Genomic DNA, 18,537 nt, shown 5'->3' with positions numbered 1-18,537 from the left:
GACCTGCAGGAAATCACCCTAACTAGTGTGATCTGTTCCTCTGTCCAAAAGAATTAACCAAACACCAATCTTAATACATCCCTACCAACTAAGATGTTGCTGTGTTTCTTGTGCAGCTGACATTGCATCATGGTCTGGCACCACACATTTTAACAGACAAGTTACAAAGTAGTGCTTTTAGGCCCTCATTATGACATCGGAAGTGGTGGCGATCTTCCGCCCCCCATAATATGGCCACTGCCGGATTTCTACCACAATTAGGGTGGACATCCAGCAGTAGCCAGGCTGGCAGGCAAGGCACCTGGGTGGTGCTACCACCTGCACCGCCCAGTCAGAAGGACGCCGCCAGCTGTACTATGGCCATTCATATGACCTGGAGGTGTTCTATTGGCGGGGAGATGCTGGCGGTAGCAGCGCCCCTTCCTGTTCCCTGCCAGACAACCTCCTCAAAGAAGGTATGTCGGGAGTCCATCGGGGGGGTGGAGGGTGTTGTGTGTGAGTGTGTGTTGTCTGCGTGTGTGTATGAATGTGTGTGTGCGTGTTTGTATGTATCTGTGAGTGTTGTGGCATATGCATGGTTGTATGCATGTGAGAGAATGCATGTATGAATGTTACAGTGAGTGTCTGAGTGTCAGTGGGTATGCATGTGAGAGTATGGAGTGTATGGATGAGTGCGAGTGAATGCGTGTATGCAAGTGGTGGTACATGTGTGCATGCGTCGTACGTGTGGCTCTGTGTGTGCATGATTGCTTAGTGGGATGGGGTAGCGGGTGTAAGGATGGGGGGGCGCTGTGATTCTGGGGGGGTGGGGCAGTTAGGTGATTGCTAGGGGTGGTGGGGGAGCCCTCTATCGGTGATAGAGAAGGAATTCCCTGTCACCGGTAGCCCTACTGCCATGATTTTTGTGGCGGTGCTACCACCATGAAAACCATGGCGGTAGGCCAGCTCATTATACCGTTGGAGGTCATGTGTGGACAGCGGGGTCAGAGATGTACTTACCCGGCCCGGCGGTTCATACCGCCATGGCCATATGAGTGATGATGTGGAGGTATACACCGCCAGCCTGTTGGCGGTGATACGTCACATTAACAGGGTTGAAATGAGCACCTTAATATTTATCCTGATATGAGCATGGTAAAATTGTTTTACAGTAATTGTGTTTCGCTTCAGAAGCTCAACCATTATACATAAGGTGGCATCATGAAACTCACAACAACATGGAGCACTCCTAGACACAAAATTGATGCCACACAGCGCAAATCTCGCAAACACCCCAATGCTCAACCACACAATAGAAGGCACATAATTCTACTATACTCACATTCCTCGGACACTGCTACCTCTCAGGAACTCCGGAGCACAACCAGTACTCGAAACCAGACCATGGAACCTCAGCAACATGCATGGATCAGGGGCACATTCTGCCAGATTTTGAGACAAATTCCAATTACCAGCACCTCAGTGAGAACCTTCCTCAGCTACCAACTGATAGCATAAAGGAAATGGATGTTGTTTGCACTGCAGAAACTTGGTGAAAACTCAAAACTCCACTGTGTCCTCTTGGATGGAGCTTTATCTCAAACTGAGACTAAAATCATCAATTTAGCAACATATTGATGACAATGAAGCAGATTTTGACCCACAGGAACCACAGAGAGGAGTACTTGACCATGGACCATGACGGTTTATTAACAAATTAGTTAAGTTATAAATTACAATTAAATTAGTTTTAGCATAAATCGATAACCACCTTAATACAGCATGTGTGGATATAATCCAGGAAGTTGAAATAGCAAATGTGAGAACAGGTCATTAAAAAACGGCAAATGCAAAGTTATATAAATTATGTTCCCACGAAGGAAAACTACCTAATACTAAGCTAAGTTTGTGTGTAGATTGGGGAATTTAGAAGAAGCATCCAAACTAATTCTGTGCCACACAGACCTGAGAAAAACCACACCCACTAGGGGTGTGGCCGAAGACACCTTTTGACGCCGACAGATTGGCAACGCTGACACGCGTCCATGTGTGAGTGATGCGCAGACACAGCACTCCTTCCTCTTCATTGCCGGTGGAAGTATTTAGTCCGGTACGTTTATGGGGAGAGCAACACAGAGCTCATGAGAACGAAAGAGGTACAGTGAGGACGAGACACCTTGATGAATAAGGAGGGGGGCGAGGTGATTTTCAGCAGCAAAATGCCCCCATATAAACAAGGGCAGTATCTGACTAAAGCTATACACAGTGTGTAAATACATGGTCACCCCCCGCCCCGAGTATCCATGGTGAACGGAAATAACGCACCATAAGTAAGTTTGTCCTTCTTTGTGCACCAACTATGCATGAGAAATACAGTGTTTTTCACACAATTGTTTTTATTCATTTAAAGCTTGACTATGCCCTGCAACTTATGTCCACATGTATCGCACTACATGCCAAAAACTAGTATGTTTATGCCATGCAAGAAGATGCTCACACTCCCTGTGGGCAATACATCGCAAAACTTATGACATGGAGACCAATGCTTTGGGTTGATAAAAACATTCACTATGAATACTTTATTATAAAATGGAGGTTCCAACATGTTTGGGATACATTGCATGGCTTATGCGCACTGCACAGGCTATGCCCATATCCAGATTTGCGACCTGCTACCATTTAATCAATATGATGTCTCTCATTTTTTATTCACCACAGAAAATCACGAAGAGTGGTAAAGAATATTGTAGGTTACAATTTACATATTAGCACTGCATGTCTTAGACTACCTGTGGCCTCAGCCCTAAAGAAAGCCATATTGACCCAGAGGGCACTGGAAATAATGTCTGAAACATGTAGACCAAGGATGTGGGAGATCATCACTATCTCACATCACATCCACCTTTGTTTTTAAACCTTACCTTAGGTTACCATTATTAAAGTGGGCAAGATCAAGGTAATCTTAACTCGCTATTCGTTGCAATTCACCAAACAAAACCGGATCTGCCGTTATCCAGCCATCGCAGAACACCCAGATGTACTCTGCATCTTGGGCGGGAATCCTATGGTGAAGCATGCCACAAACTAGTGTTAGTGGATGAAGGTTCGTTTAAAAAACATAGAGGGTTTCCCTACTCAATTGAGTGAGGGAAATTTCATGAAGTCCTGAACTATGGCAGCGAGCTCGCTTTCATTGATTGTTGTATTTGATAAGGGAAGTAAAGCAAGCTTTCTTTCTCCTCACTCTCCCTCTCTGTTATTCTTTAGTGTTAATTGTAAAGCATGAACCTAGTCAAAAAGACAGTGGTGTGCCATACAGGGCCAAAGGCAAGCATGCATTTACCATGCTATATCATGCTAGAGTCATCATAGTGTAATGATGGGTACCTATGCATGCATTGCCATACATGCATAGTAACACATCATTGCATCTTTTTGTTATTGGGGCGCTGCTATTTGGCATAAACAAAAGGCACTGGAAAAATAGGTCTGCAATGTCGAGGAAACTTTGTCAATGCTTGTTTAAGAAAAGTATGTGTCATTTAGGATTCCAAGCGAGTGCATATCCTGCTTCTTTCTCTCATGATAACCTCCCCATCTCACCCTTCTCCACTAGTCTCCAGAGTTCTGAATCCCTCTCTGACAACGAGCAAATACTGGTGTGCTTACTCTGTCTCTCCTGTCATGTGCCTTTCTCTACCATCCATTGGCTTTCTGCCCTTCTCCTCGCACTCTCCCACTGCTCCTTTCTTTTTACGCCTCTCACACTGCTATTAACTTTGCCAGCGCAGGGTGCTTTTAAAACTGCACCAGCATTTGCAAAGTCAATAGCGTCGCCCGGCCATCTTAAATGCTTACCTTCTATACTTTCAAGATGGCTGCCAACCTGTGTGATACTACATGGTGTGACACACTTAGTGGCCATTTTGAAAGTATTAGAATGCTATGCTATGTACTTTCAAGATGGACAACACATTGAGTGATGCAATATGGTGGCCATCTTCAACGTATAAAAACATTTTTTTGTACATTCTACAGGGCATTTGGTCAAACAGTGTTGTTATGCAGCATGACAGCTGTTTTGAAAATACAAAACATTATTTTCTGTACCTTTAAGATGGCATTATTTTCTTTCCCTTCATGATGGCCAGTGGCTCTTATTGACTCCTGTCCTAATGCTGAAATATAATATATATGACTAAAGGGCCCCAGGGTGATTGTTCATTTTACAGATGCTCCTGTTATTTTATTTACATAATAGAATAAATAATAGAGGAGTTTTACTATGAGTCTGAGTGAAACACTTAGTAAATAGGATCCTAGTTAAATGTACATTCCACTCACTTATGGGAAACATATACTGTTCATGTTTAGTTTTTTGACTTCATTTAGTTTATAATGTATCTGTTTTTCTTCAGTTGGTGTTAATCTGGATCCAGTGACAGCACATCCTCGTCTCATTATATCTGAAGCACGGAGGTGTGTGGAATATGGCGAGAACACTAAGCTCCTACCAGAAGACCCCAGGAGATTTGACTTCTTTCCCTGTGTGCTGGGTAGTGAGGGTTTCACCACAGGGAGATATTACTGGGAGGTGGAAGTGAGGGGTGGAGGAGGATGGTATGTGGGTGCTGCCAGAGAGTCTGTCAAGAGGAAAGGAGGAACTAACATATTGCCTTCAGATGGAATCTGGGCAATATGGGGGTGGAAAAATGAGTACAAGGTCCTTACCTCTCCGTTGACCATTCTTTCTCCCAAGGTAACCCTCAGTAAACTGGGAGTGTATCTAGATTATGAAGGGAGGCAACTCTCCCTTTACAATGCGGACACCTTGGAACATCTCTACACTTTCAGACACGTCTTCACTGAAAAAATATACCCATTCTTCTGGGTTGCTTCCAAAGTCAAGCTATGCCTTGTGTAGTGATGAAATCTCCACGCAGGTAATTTATTTGTAAGATTTTAAGAGAAGATACACAATTCTGGGAATTTGATCAGGAAATCCTTATATTGGAGAGAATAGGGTATAATTGTTTTTCCCAAAAAGATCACATATCACTAATCATAACATAAAAGGGCATCCTCAGTCATTTTCTTGCTCCTCAGCCTTTAGAATGTATCCACAGACATGTCCTAGGAGTAGAGGAAAGGCACAACAGATCTGTTTTTCTGTCCATTGCCAGATGGTCAAGTTAGGGACTGTCAAGAGTTATATCTCTGTTCTAGGAATGAAAAAGAACAATAAGCAAACATTGTATGTTGACTTGGCGAATCTGTGTGAACTCAAAACAATTTCTACTGTAAGGAATAATCAAATGTACATAACAATTGATATGGTAACCCATAACTCAGAACTGTAGTCTTCTGTATTAGACCCGTGGGTGGGCAGCGGTCATGGATTTGTTTCAATGTTCTGTCTGCCTGTGGCCCTCCCTTTGGACACTGTACGCGACTGCCCATAGTAATGTGGAGAGGTGTTCCCTCGTCCACCCGCTATACACTGTGACTGCTGTTATCACTGATGCATTGTTATTTTATATTTCAAAATGAAAAAAAGGTTTAAAAAAAGAGTATGGCAACCCTATCATACCACCTCACATTCCACCATCTATGCCAACTCTGACAAAAGGATAGACTATACAAGGAAAGAAAGTTGAACAAAGTCAATAGAGAAAACGAAGAAAGTTGAACAAAGTCAATGAAAACTGAAGGTAAAACAGAGAGTGGATTAACCTAGTCCTGAGGTACAATGTGGGGAAAAGCACTGTATTCTTGCAGCACACATTCTGTTGAAAAAGCCAGGCAAATTCCTATCCCGTGGCTGAGCTATATTGTCATAATTAGGCCTTAAGGATTTTTTTTTTTTATTTGTTTGTGGTGGTGCAACGGTATGTAAAGGGTCAAAAGCTGTCAAAATTATATTGAGAAAGACAGATTTGTTCAACTTCCGAAAGGCGGAGGCTGAGGTTTCTCCATTAGGTTTCTCTACTGGGTAAAGCTAAATTCCTGCAAGGGTCTTTTACACAAGTATAGGGTCTGTAGTTTTTTGGTAGGCAAGTGGAGCAGCCAGATGCAAATTAGGGACCCACCTTGCCTCCATACTATGTAATGGTGCAGACCTTGGACCTAGGTTCAAATACATTATTTAATAGAAGATGTGTTCTCTTTTTCCCAATATTACTGTTGCGCTATTCATATCATTAACCGGATGCTTTGTATCAGTTTTCTGTTATTCCCTTTAGGGAGTTTTCAAAGTTCATGATTTGAACTGTGTGTGTTTCCGAACTGCAGAACCTCTCTTTCACATGATTTATAAAATTGTAGGAAATATTTGCAAACTTCATAATCATCCACGAAATTTGATATGCTTAATAAATTTATGAGGAAAAAAACATTACAAAATTCTGTTTTTAGGACAAACTCCTAGCAAAATGTTCTTGACCTGCTTTTTTTTTTACAATATAGGTGTATTGCTTTTGGGAACTGCAGAGGTTGACTTGATTTGCTGAAAATAAAACTTAAATTTGATTTGGTAGCTGTAAGGATTTTATTCATGAAATATTAACAGGTTGTGGCCAATTGGTCCAAAAGATTAACTCCATCGCAGCTTAATCAAGTGCAGAAATGCCACTGACCCCTGCTATTTATTGTGAAGGCTGAACCCTCTCTTGTAGGATGATGCACATACAATTACTACATCCATACTCCTATCAGGTGTGCTACTGATCACCAGCACAGCTTTCGTTGACCTAAGTCTACTGTTTGTTTATATGCTTTTATATGCTTTTTCAACACAGGCTATTGTGTGCAAATTGGCATTCCCAACATTATTTGTAAGTTTTAGTGAAATCGTTTTTGCAAAACAGTGTTTGTATTCAGATCCAATTAAAGGTTACTGGTACACACTCTTGGAATGTCTTGCATAGACTATTAATGCAATGTTGTGTGTAACAATGGACTACAGTTGTCAACTGTAGTGTGATAAAAATTAAAGAGAGCCTGGAGATAGAAAAAGTTATACTTTGAATGTATGCCTATGGAAGCTTTTTTAAGTTTAATGTTTTGTGATATTTGAAAAGTATAATGAATTTTCATTTTTAGGGCAGACTTAGTTGAACACCTTCTGTGAGCCACGTATACATTGCAGCACTGTTTATTGTACATTGATAACGTACCGTAAAGAAGGAATATGGAAGCAGAGGCAGGTCAACATTTGTTATGAGAACAGGTAGATATTTTATTTTGTAAATAGTGACGAAAAATAACTGTAATGCTAGTTGTGTATGTTTACAACAAGAGGTACGATTCGCAACCTCTCAGTTATAGGCATAACTCCTTTGTGTGTTCTCTAAACTGAAAAAAATTATATTAAACAGATTAGAAAAGGCCACTATGTCCAGTTAATTAATGTTGTCAGGCAGTACATAATGCCATGTGCATATGGGTGAACAGTGTCAGAATTTATTCGCTGGAAAGTTGGTACATTTTTTGGTTTTGCTTAAAGAAAGCTTTTTCCATCTGTTGTTGAAAACGTTTTGTCAAAAGTGCATAGATAACTTTGTGTCACAAATTTACTTATGGATGTATAGTTTTCTTAACTATTTCACTTCCCTATTCCAGGACTTTTCTCTCTATTCGTGTGGTTCACCTGTTTAGGAGCATTTCAGTCGTGAACAACAACTAATATAAAATGAAATCATCATAGCACATCAAGTAAGCTCAGTTGCATCAGGCGTATCTCGTAGTACAGCCCAAAGGCAATGATGTTACCAATACATGATTATCTTGTAGTTCAGTGGTTCTTAACCTTTTGACTTCTGAGAACCCCACTAAATTTCTACTGGAATCTGGGGACCACCTGTGAGTTATTACTGGAAGCCGGGGAACCTGGCCTAAACATTTTCGATAATTCCAGCCGCTAAAAAATACAGAAACAAGCATTCGACAGACAAGTTCACAAATGAGGAAATAATTCAATTCACAATCAAATATACCAAAAATCAAAATTGTAATTTTAATAGGATAGTTGGAGCATTTCTAAATTCAACCGAGGCCACTCATTATCCATACTCTTTTCTGTATAGTGCACTTGCACTGCTCTCACAAATCAATCCGAGGATATTAGCTTAATTTTTAGCCTCCAGTTTCAAATTTCTTTACATTTTTAGTAAATTTTAAACATTGAAATTGTACTTTTAGCTTCTTCATTTATATACACTTTATTAATCAGGTACGATTATTTAATTTCCTAAGTAATTGCGGACCCCAGGGGTTCCAGGGCCACAGGTGGGGAATTACTGTTGTAATTTATACATACTCTGCACTTTTTCTAGATGTCTATTTTATAAGAGGCCCATGATCCTACAAACCTCATGTTTTTCATAAAACGATGCCGACCATTGCATTGTATACAGCCAAATATTTTTCAATATCATTACTATCTCCCACTTCATTTGTGTCATATTCAAGTTGTTTTAGATATGTTTGTATGGGTGACCAGATATTACTACGGCATGCTTAAACTGGCATGCGTGCAATAAAATTACCCAACACAGAGTTGTAATACAAAAGGTCCTAAACCCTTTTGCCCAGTCTGGATGTGGCCCTACCCTGACTACATCGCTACAGACTGCTTTCCCAACAACAAAGCCATTGCTGTCTATTTTCTTGCCGATGCGGGTATCTCTTTCACACTTTCCAGTAGTGCCACAAAACGGTTCTGTTCTACCCTCTGGTTTAGCATCATTTAGCTCACAAAATACATTAGCCTAGTAGGCACATATAGCAAGGCACCGTCGAGTCGGGTGCATGAAGTCTGACCCTAAGTACTGCAACTGCGAGTCTCACTGTGTTTTGATTAGATGGTGTGTATCCTTCTACTGCTGACATCAGATCTTGCTTTGTAGTGCATGTGAGCAGTGGCGTAGCGTGGGGGGTGAAGGGGGGGCTGGCCGCACCGGGCGCAACATCTTGGAAGAGACTAAATCCACGGGTTAGGGGGCGCAAATTACTTGCCTTGCCCCGGGTTAGGGGGCGCAAATTACTTGCCTTGCCCCGGGTGCTGACAACCCACGCTACGCCACTGCATGTGAGGATCTACTTTTCATCCCTCTCTATCTCTTCCAGTCACTCTTCCTCCCTCTCTTTATTATAAATTATCCATCTGGAGCCCACTGGCCGTCATTGGCTGTCATTGCCTCTCACCACTATCACTGGATAGCCAACCTAAAATGTCTTTTCTCTAAACCAAGATGGCCACCCATGCATGTGCATATTGTACGCATGTGTGATGGGCATCTTTGATTCAATTTTCTGTTCAAAATGTTTTAAAGGAGAGACATATTGGTTTTGCCAGTGCTTACTTTGTTAAAAAAGGGCCTGGAAAGTGCTTGGAACCGTTTAGCATTTTGTTGTTAAGTGTGCTTCAGTGGGGGTATTAATGTAACTTACAGGTGCAGGAATGTCTTGTTGAATGTCAGGCTGTTGGTGGCCCAATCTTTAAATGGACAGAGGCATCTGAGGTAAAATCAGAACTTAACTTTCATGTAAGCACTTACTGTCCATTGGTAGCAGTAAATTCAACATGGCCATGAGGTTCTTCATCAACATTGGCACTGCCTGAATCTGAGAAGGTAGCACCTTGTTCCAAAGTTCAAGGTAACAATGTGAATGATAGCATTGAGGGTATCCGTAATCCTAAACGTGTCTGATTAGCCACAAAGAAATGTTGACAGCTAGTGAGGTGAGTGGAGGCTGTTGTAGGTGCTGGCTTCTATTTCTAGGTTCTTGTCACACTTGCTGTCACCCTGTGCTGACAATCTGACCAGCGAAGCACACTTTGCACTAATGCATTACATCACATAACAACCTGAATTGGGAGACCTCTTACCCAAAAAACCCTTTCTGGCACAGGATCAGCATTAGCCTTGGGCTTCTGTCCCTATTGTGAGCCCATGAATCTGTTAGTTAGACTTTTTTCAGGTTTTTGGCAATGTTTTTTTCACTCATCTTCCCTTTTAAGCATAAAACCATGCTGCTAATGTTCCCTCTTAAATTCCCACAATTTAACTATCTTCATCAAACATTCTTGTTTCTATGGGAACTTACTAAAGTAAGGCAGCGCAAGCCCTTATGTCAGATTCACTAAGCCACCCAAAGCCACATTGTGTGCCCTACTTGGCTAGTAAATCTAGAGTAGACACTGCCTTGAGTTACTCAGCACTGGGAAGGCATATCATTGGTGGAGTTTGGATGTTTGTTAGGCTTGTCCCTTTCCACAGAGTGATCTTAAAACCTTTTACCTTCAGCCTCCTGTTTTCTGAAACCCCTTTTGTTGGCATTTAAGACTCTGCACACTTTACCACTGCTATACAGTGCCCATGTGCTTTCTCCTTTTAAAATGGTGAAATTGGCTTATGCCTGATGGACACATTTAATTTACTTGCAAGTCCCTGTTAAAGTGGTGCTATACGTACCCAGGGCCTGTAGAGTAAATGCTGTAGCACTAGTTGTGCCACCCACGTAAGTAGTCTATTTAACATGTCTCAGGCCTGCTATTGCAACCTGTGTTTACAGTTTTAAACTGTCATTTCGACCTGGCAAAATACAACTTTTATCAGGCATAACTCTTCCTTTTTAACAAATGTAAGTCAGTCCCAGAGTAGACCCTAAACAGCCTTAAGGACAGGGTGCCCTGTATTTAAAAAGTTGGACATGCACTTTTAAGTTTTACATGTCCGTTAAAGAAAAACTCTTACATTCGTTTTTCACTACTGCAAGGTCTATGGGGGTCATTCCGACCCTGGCGGTCATGGACCGCCAGGGCCGGGGACGGAGGAAGCACCGCCAACAGGCTGGCGGTGCTTCTGGGGCAATTCTGACTGCGGCGGTAAAGCCGCGGTCAGAAAAGGGGAACCGGCGGTTTCCCGCCGGTTTTCCCCTGCCCCAAGGAATCCTCCATGGTGGCGCTGCAAGCAGCGCCGCCATGGGGATTCCGACCCCCTTCCCGCCAGCCTGTTCCTGGCGGTTTACACCGCCAGGAAGAGGCTGGCGGGAACGGGTGTTGTGGGGCATGGGCACTGCAGGGGCCCCCTAACAGGGCCCCATTCAGATTTTCAGTGTCTGCAAGGCAGACACTGAAAATCGCGACGGGTGCCACTGCACCTGTCGCACACCAGCAACTCCGCCGGCTCCATTCGGAGCCGGCTTCATCGTTGCTGGGGCTTTCCTGCTGGGCGGGCGGGTGGCCTTTTGGCGGTCGCCCGCCCGCCCAGCGGGAAAGTCAGAATGACCGCCGCGGTCTTTTGACCGCAGTGCGGTCTTCTAGCGGTCTCCGCTCGGCGGGCGGCGCCCGCCACCCGCTGGGGTCGGAATGACCCCCTATGTCTCCCAGAGGATAACTTTGGGTTACCCTATTACATTTAATAAGTGATCGCTGTCAATTGGGAACAAGGAGAAATGTTGAGTTTGGTGTCTAAAGAATTATAGTTTAAAACCCTCTTGAATGGTGAAGTCAGATTTTAAGTCACAGTTCTGAAAATTCCAGTTGGCATTTTCTTGTCCTAACCATTTGGTGCGTGTACCCTAGTGTAACTGGCAGTTAGTCATTGTGTATTACTCCCAGACAGGGAGACAAAAGGGGAACAGGTGTTGGCAGGATGGACCATCTCTTACTTGGAAGGAGAAAAATTGTCACCTACTAAACTTGCAAATCACAAAACCTCTGCTTGAGCATACTCAAAAAGTGTTTGACACTAGTCTGTTGTGCCCCCAGACAAATTGGGGCGAGGGCAGGGAGGCAGGAAATCCCAAGCTCCTCAGGGGTGGAGGTGGAAACCTCCAGAACATTCTACTTTACAGCTGGCACAAGGTATAACAATTGAACCCTCAGACCCAACTCTTCAATACACCTCTGGAAGATTCAAAAAGACTGCTGTGATGTTCTGCTGGAAAAGGGCTGCTACTCTCATGCCCTACTACTCTACTTGCCCTGTTGCCTGAGTGAGAAGGACTGGACCTGAATCTCGAACCTAGGGCCACCAGAGTGACTCCAATGGCTAGTTGACAGGCTTTGAAATCTAGACATCAGAGACAGAAAAAAACTCCATCCACATTGATACCAGCACCTGGACTCTGGCTGCTCTGAGATCCCTCCTCCAAGTGCTGCCTCCGCCCCTCCTCCCCCAGTTGGGGACCCTTGGAAGTGGGCCTGAAGATGCTGTGCCAGCCCAGCTGTGGTTCTATGGGCAGAACCGACACAGCGTAATGCATCTCCTGACAGCCACACAACAGAACAGCTGCTGCGCGATACATTCCCCATCACACTGCAGCCTGCAGACCCTCGGAAAAACCACTGTGCAATGCATCCTCAACGTGGGAGTTCGCTTTGCAAGCCCCTTGTTTACTGTATCCTTGACGACAACACAAGACATCGTCTCACAGCCTGCAACTTCTCAGAACTGCAGCTGCATGATGCATCCTCAGTGCAGGACTCCGTATCATGAGCTCCCCTAGCAGGACCTCACATCAGAGCCCTGCAGCTTCATCAGAACCCCTGCTGCACCACGCATACTTGGCACTGGATCTGGAAGTGCTCCGCAACTAGGATTTAAGGTGCTGTGTTCAGCGGGCCTAATCTTGTCTCTGTGTCCAGCTCATGTTCCATTGTGGTCGGCCTGAACTTGTGACTTTGTCTCAGTCTGGAATGAATAGATTATTACAGTTAGTGCTTTGTGCTTCTAGGCACTATTTTCACTTAAATATTACAAATTGCATATCTCCATTTCTATTGATTGTATTTTTTTGGGGGGGTAATTCTTTTAGTTTTACTTTATTTTCCTAAATTGGTGTGGGATTTTTCCTCTGTTGTTCTTTTCACTTTATTACTGGTTGAGGTTGCCTCTACATAAAGCCAGCCTGCTTTGTGCCAAGCTACCAGAGGGTTGAACACAGGTTAGTTAGGTGTTTGGTTTGTTTCACTGTGACCAGAATTGTAGCTGCTGCTTGAGTAGGATTTTACCCCCCTCAACCAGTAACCCAATTTCCTACAATGTTCCCTTGCACCCACCCATGTATTTCAGTGCATTCCAAGATTTACTAAGATTAGTAAACCATGTGTATAAAAGCAATGCCATGCCACTTGAGGAGTAACAAGAAGAAATATGTTTATTTCTCCTCGTTTTTTCCTCTGTCTACGTGACCTGCGTTGTGCAGCATACGCAGTAAGAGGAAAATGCCTCTGGGAATTGTTTTTGTACAGAGAGGTTTTCCTTCTTGTACAGAAACAATCCTGCCTGTAACAAGGCACGTTTGCACCATGGTGCAAGGGTGCCTATGTTGGTGCTAGGCAGCAGTCAGTGTGCCAGTGTGCACAGAGAGCAGGAATGAGCCATTTCTTAGTAAATATGGTGCATTCCTGTTCTCTCCAGTTGATGCCCAAAAATATATAGGCGACAGGTAGGGACAAATCTGATCCTAAGTTTAAAGAACAGTACTTGGTTCTGTTACTTTTGAGTTCATTTCTTTCTCATATTTATTTCAAACAATTTGAAAAAAGGAGCTATGGTTGTTCAATACATAAATAAATAAACACCACATCAAATGAAAACACACATAATTAAAACATAAACAATAGACGGAACATTACTCACATTACTAACAAATGATTAAGGTTTAACAGTATAAGAAACACACAGAGGGTTATGCCCTACACATTTAATCAGTGGTCACTATTGTGTGAATACACTTGTGATCCACTCCTACTTACTAAGGTTAATGGGCTTTAAATGCACTTAAATATCAAAATGCTGTGTATTTCTTTCCCACGGGCGTTATATAGTGCATCTCAAGTCTTTGAATTATAATCCATTGTTTAACAAGCCCACACACTTGCAAGGAAAGAAGTCAACGCGTTTCAGCCTTCTGATTAGGGCCTCATCAGGACTGGAGAAAGGCAATATCATCTCTAGAAAAACAATTAAAAAAAATCTTTCAACTAAACGTCCAATACCTTTGAAGTGGTGTTATAGTTATATAAACAGCAGTATAAGTCATGCCAGCAACAACAGATTGCATTATGTGACTTCTTTTCCATTATTTCATTATTTTCCTTATTAAACTGACAGTGGAGCACCCAAAATAATTCACAATTTCTACTGTTATTAATATACACCTGACTATGGCATAATGTTTAACCATATTTACTAATACATCTATTCACAATTATATTACACGTTATATGTCAAACCACAAGCTTTACCTGAACTATAAGCGAAGGGGGGAGTTGCTGCCTACCATCCTCTATTGTCTTTTTATATATGATCCTTGTTACTCGGATTGTTTTCAAATAAACATGGCGCCGGGGCTCCAACCATTTACCTAGGAAGAGGGAAAACGATATAGCATACAGCGATGTTTCAACTAAAACTCGCACTCGATTATACTAACTAAAGTCCCAGAATCATCGCAGTCTTACCGCGAACGGCGTTAGATCGTGTACACATCCATTACGGCACCCCTGCCTCAAGCCGTGTCTTCCGGATTGTATAGTTGCTAAGCAACGTAGCGCTCTCTATGGCGCGCTCACGTCTCCCTTATCACGGCCCACCGAATGTCAAGGAAATGCCTATGTGGGTCACCTTCCTTATAGCAGTACACGGGGAAAGCGAGGCGGCCAACTTAGTCGATGCACATTTCTACAACCTTCCCTTCTAAGAAGTGTTTGTTTCGTGTCTGACGTTATCTACCTGGCTGCCTAATGATATCAACAATGCAAACTATAGGTGTAAAAACAACCCTGGACTACCAGTCAAGTAGCGGCTATTCTTTCTAATTCTTAGTCAAGAGCGTTGTCCATCTTGAATGTACCACAATCATACATTATTTATACTTGAAGTATCTGTTCTAAAACAAGTGGCATTATCCTCTAACCAGTTCGGCCATCTTGAATGTCCCACACTCATCCATTATTTAAACTAGAAGTATCTATTCTAAAACAAGTGGTATCAGCATCTAACCAGTAGTCACATGCTGTATGTATATAAACAGGATGGAAGCAACTGACTATATTCTCCAACCTTATCAAGAACTATTGTTATAATTATTTTAAACACAAGGAGCATACTCTTTCCTAGAAGTGAACTAGACCATTTTGTTCAAAAGCCTACTCAGCGTCCTTGGCACTATATTATTAGTTGTTAAGAATAGTGCCATATCATTCTGTGAGTGCGCGCATGTATATCTAACACTTATCTTTTGAAAATGCAATATGTACAGTGTAAAACACAAGATGGAATGAATTAAATTAAAATCAAATAAATTACAATAAAATGAGAGGCTCAATTAATTAGAGCCCACATTTCATCAACGTCATTTAGTCCAGTTTTGGCTGTATGGAATCTCTCAATGAGTCTTGCTTCCAATTTCAATAGTTTCCTTGTCATTGTGGATCCGTCCGATTTAGATTGTATTACCGCTAATACTGTCCACCAGATATCTTCTGCTGTATGCGAACAATCCAGAAAATGCTCGACTAATGGTGCTCCTTTAACTGCACATTTAATTCTGGACCGGTGCTGGAGGATCCGAGTCTTTACTGGTTGCGAAGTCTGTCCAATGTAAGCCTTCCCACATGGGCACATAATGCAATAAATCAATTTTTTTGTGTTACAGTTGGTGAAATCATTTTGTACATGTACTATGCCATTTATTTTAACCTCTTTAGTATCTTGTGTGTATTGGCATGCTATACATTTGCCACATCTATAGTGCCCTTGAATTGCTGGGAGCTGTAACATGGTTCTAAGATCTTTTTTTCTTTCAGGTTGTTTCTGCGACACCTGTACCCATTGATCCTTTAAACTACGTGCCTTCTTGTACGAGAAAAGTGGTTTGTCTATATTCAACTCACTGATAATTTTCCAATTTAGTTCAATAATGGAGCATATTTTATTTGCCTTAGGGCTAAATGTAATGACAGATGTCAAAGGAACGTCTTTTGTTTTTTCTTTTGAGACCAGTAGTGTTTCTCTTGGGGTAAACCAAGCCCTTTTGGCTGAATTTTTGACCAATTTTTTGGGGTACCCTCTATCAATCAGTTTCTTGGTCAGTTCTTCTGCATTATCGAAATAATCTGTTTTTTCAGTACAGTTCCTCCTAATTCTTAGAAATTGCACATAAGATAAATTTTGTTTAAGTGTACGTGGGTTCCCACTTGCAAAATGTAACAGAGTGTTGCGGTCTGTGGTTTTTTTATATAAACTCCCTGCTAGTTCACCATTTTTATTCCAGATCCATAAGTCAAGGAAATTGATTTTGGTTTTATCTTTATTCATAGTGAATTTAAAATCGACTGTGCGGTGATTAAGCCAGTTAAGAAACAAATCTAGAGTTTCTTCCGTCCCTTGCCAGATCATCCGAATATCATCAATGTAACGGAACCAGTGGTTAATGTGTATCCTATAAGGATTGGTTTGTGGATAGACCCATTTCTGTTCGAAATAATCCATCACCAAGTTGGCAATCTCCGGGGCAAAACTGCATCCCATTGCAACTCCTTTCACTTGGCGATATAACCGATCGTTATATTTAAAGAAGTTGTTTTTCAGACATAATGTAGCTAACTCCACTAAGAAATCTGCAGGGGGAGTGTTAGGTTGGATATTATTATTCAGAGTCTGTTTAATAATCTCTAATGCTTCATCCTGCGGGATGTTGGTGTAGAGCGACTCGATATCAAAAGTATCCAAAAGCTGACTATTCTCCTCAAATGTTAGATTTTCTAACTTATTGATAATGTCCATTGAGTCTCGTACATAAGCTGATGTCTGAAGTTTTCTTGCTGAATGAAGCAAGTTTTCTTGCTGCATTACTTTGTGCAAAATATTAGTAAATCTGGGGCCTGGCTTTCTGACTGTGGACTTCTGTCCTTGCCCCCTTTGCTTTGGTGAGAGCAAAACTAGAATTATTCACTAGGCACAGTCTGTGCAATACGATTAATACATTTTTTGATTTTCTGATTTTGGACCACCTGGTTTGTGAATCTCTGCTGTGAGGGAGTATCACTGAACTCACTCACTGCAAGTTCTGCAAAATAGGTTCTCGAGTACCTATCCACCAGTGCCAGCCTTTTTAAATAAGGTCTGCTGCTGCACAGCTGGGGCAAGAGATGTTGTGGTGAAAGCTGAACTTATGTACTACACAGTTATAAAAATACACAATAAAAACAAGCAACTGGCATCACGTGAACTTGTATGAAAGCATAACAATTGGGACTACTGTCAAACTTAGCCTGGTATCTGACTACAAGTAGCTTGTTGGAGGTGAGACCTTGAATACTTTGTTTTGACATGTACAGGCCTTATACTTTAATTGGGAATTGCAAAAGAATTATTGCTTGTAAAGTTTTACCTGATCAAAGCTTGATTTTGTCATTCTGAAAAGCCCCAAGACGCTGTGCAGAGGGATGAGTCAGAAGTGAATGGATTGATGATCTGGCGTCTCTAGATTCGGATTAGACAACCAGCTTCTAGGACTCCCACCTCTACTGTTATACACCTACACAGGGGGAGAACTTTGAGAGCGACTGGGAACTTCAGAAGACTAGGAAGGATAGACTCCACGAAGACAAGCTCTTTTCTGTAGTGATGGGACACTCTGGACTTAACTTACATTGACTCTGTTGTACCTGTGTCTCCAGAATTAGAGTCAATGGCCTCTCCAATGCATCTGGGGAGCAGTGAAGGGTGATATGCTGGGTATCCTCAAGCAGAGATTTGCACTGGAGCTTCTGTGAGCTGGTCCTGTGGAAGCTATCCTTAAAGGTGGACCCCTCAATCATACAGACGAATAGGTAACCTCCAAGTGACTAGGAGGCCATGTAGCCTTAAAAGTCCAGGCAGAGAATATAGCCAACTTTGAGGGTCGTGACACTGACCCTGAGCATTTGAGGAACTCAGATAGAAGACGAAAACAATGGGACCTGCACAGGACCCTGCTGTTGGAAGGAGGCAGTTGTTAGCTTAAGCTGCAAAGAAGCCTTGAACATCAGGCCGGGGATCTGAGGGGCACGAAGGCAGACTCTGAGCTCTCCCTCATAAGAGCGAGAGAAGTTCTAAAATCAGCTTCCAGAAAATCTAAAGGGTGTAGATTTCGGGAGGATGTAAATAAACACACACAGGCTAGGGCCTGCCACCAGATGCACAATGCACCAATTCTTATTCAATTTGGCCCAAAGGGGCCATAGAAAAAGTAATTTTCTTGGCTTTTTTGCTGGGCCTGCTGGCAGGTCCCCAGTGCTGGTGACCCAGAAAATCTTCACTGCATTCAGCAGTTAAGCCATGAACAGCTTTGACAAGGGCCATTTCCCTGGGGGAATGCTTTGTAAGAGCACTACCCTGTGGTGTACACCAGAGAGCCCCGAGGAGGCCAGTGTCCCAGGGTATTATGTTGAGTGCACTGCACCCACTTCCACTGAGAAGGACAAGGGCCCTGGGGTAGAACCTAGGAGAATGACATGCTCCTGGATATGTGTCCCTACTCCTATGTCTGGGAAGAGCAGGG

General features: G+C 42.5%; 1 protein-coding gene across 3 annotated transcripts in view; it reads left to right on the top strand.

The window, feature by feature from the left end:
* Nucleotides 1-7,361, top strand: part of LOC138246163 (E3 ubiquitin-protein ligase TRIM39-like) — a 138,694-nt gene extending 131,333 nt beyond the window's left edge. For all 3 annotated transcript variants that reach the window (XM_069200473.1, XM_069200472.1, XM_069200471.1), the window contains one exon: nucleotides 4,398-7,361. In XM_069200473.1, the coding sequence (XP_069056574.1) occupies nucleotides 4,398-4,903 (506 nt within the window). In that variant the 3' untranslated portion in view covers nucleotides 4,904-7,361. The remainder of the gene's footprint in view (nucleotides 1-4,397) is intronic.
* The last annotated feature ends 11,176 nt before the right edge of the window (nucleotides 7,362-18,537 follow it).

This window comes from Pleurodeles waltl, chromosome 7 (assembly GCF_031143425.1).
Source record: "Pleurodeles waltl isolate 20211129_DDA chromosome 7, aPleWal1.hap1.20221129, whole genome shotgun sequence".
Taxonomy (NCBI): domain Eukaryota; kingdom Metazoa; phylum Chordata; class Amphibia; order Caudata; family Salamandridae; genus Pleurodeles; species Pleurodeles waltl.
The sequence above is the reverse complement of the archived record's forward strand: the minus strand, read 5'-3'. Positions and strand labels throughout refer to the sequence as shown.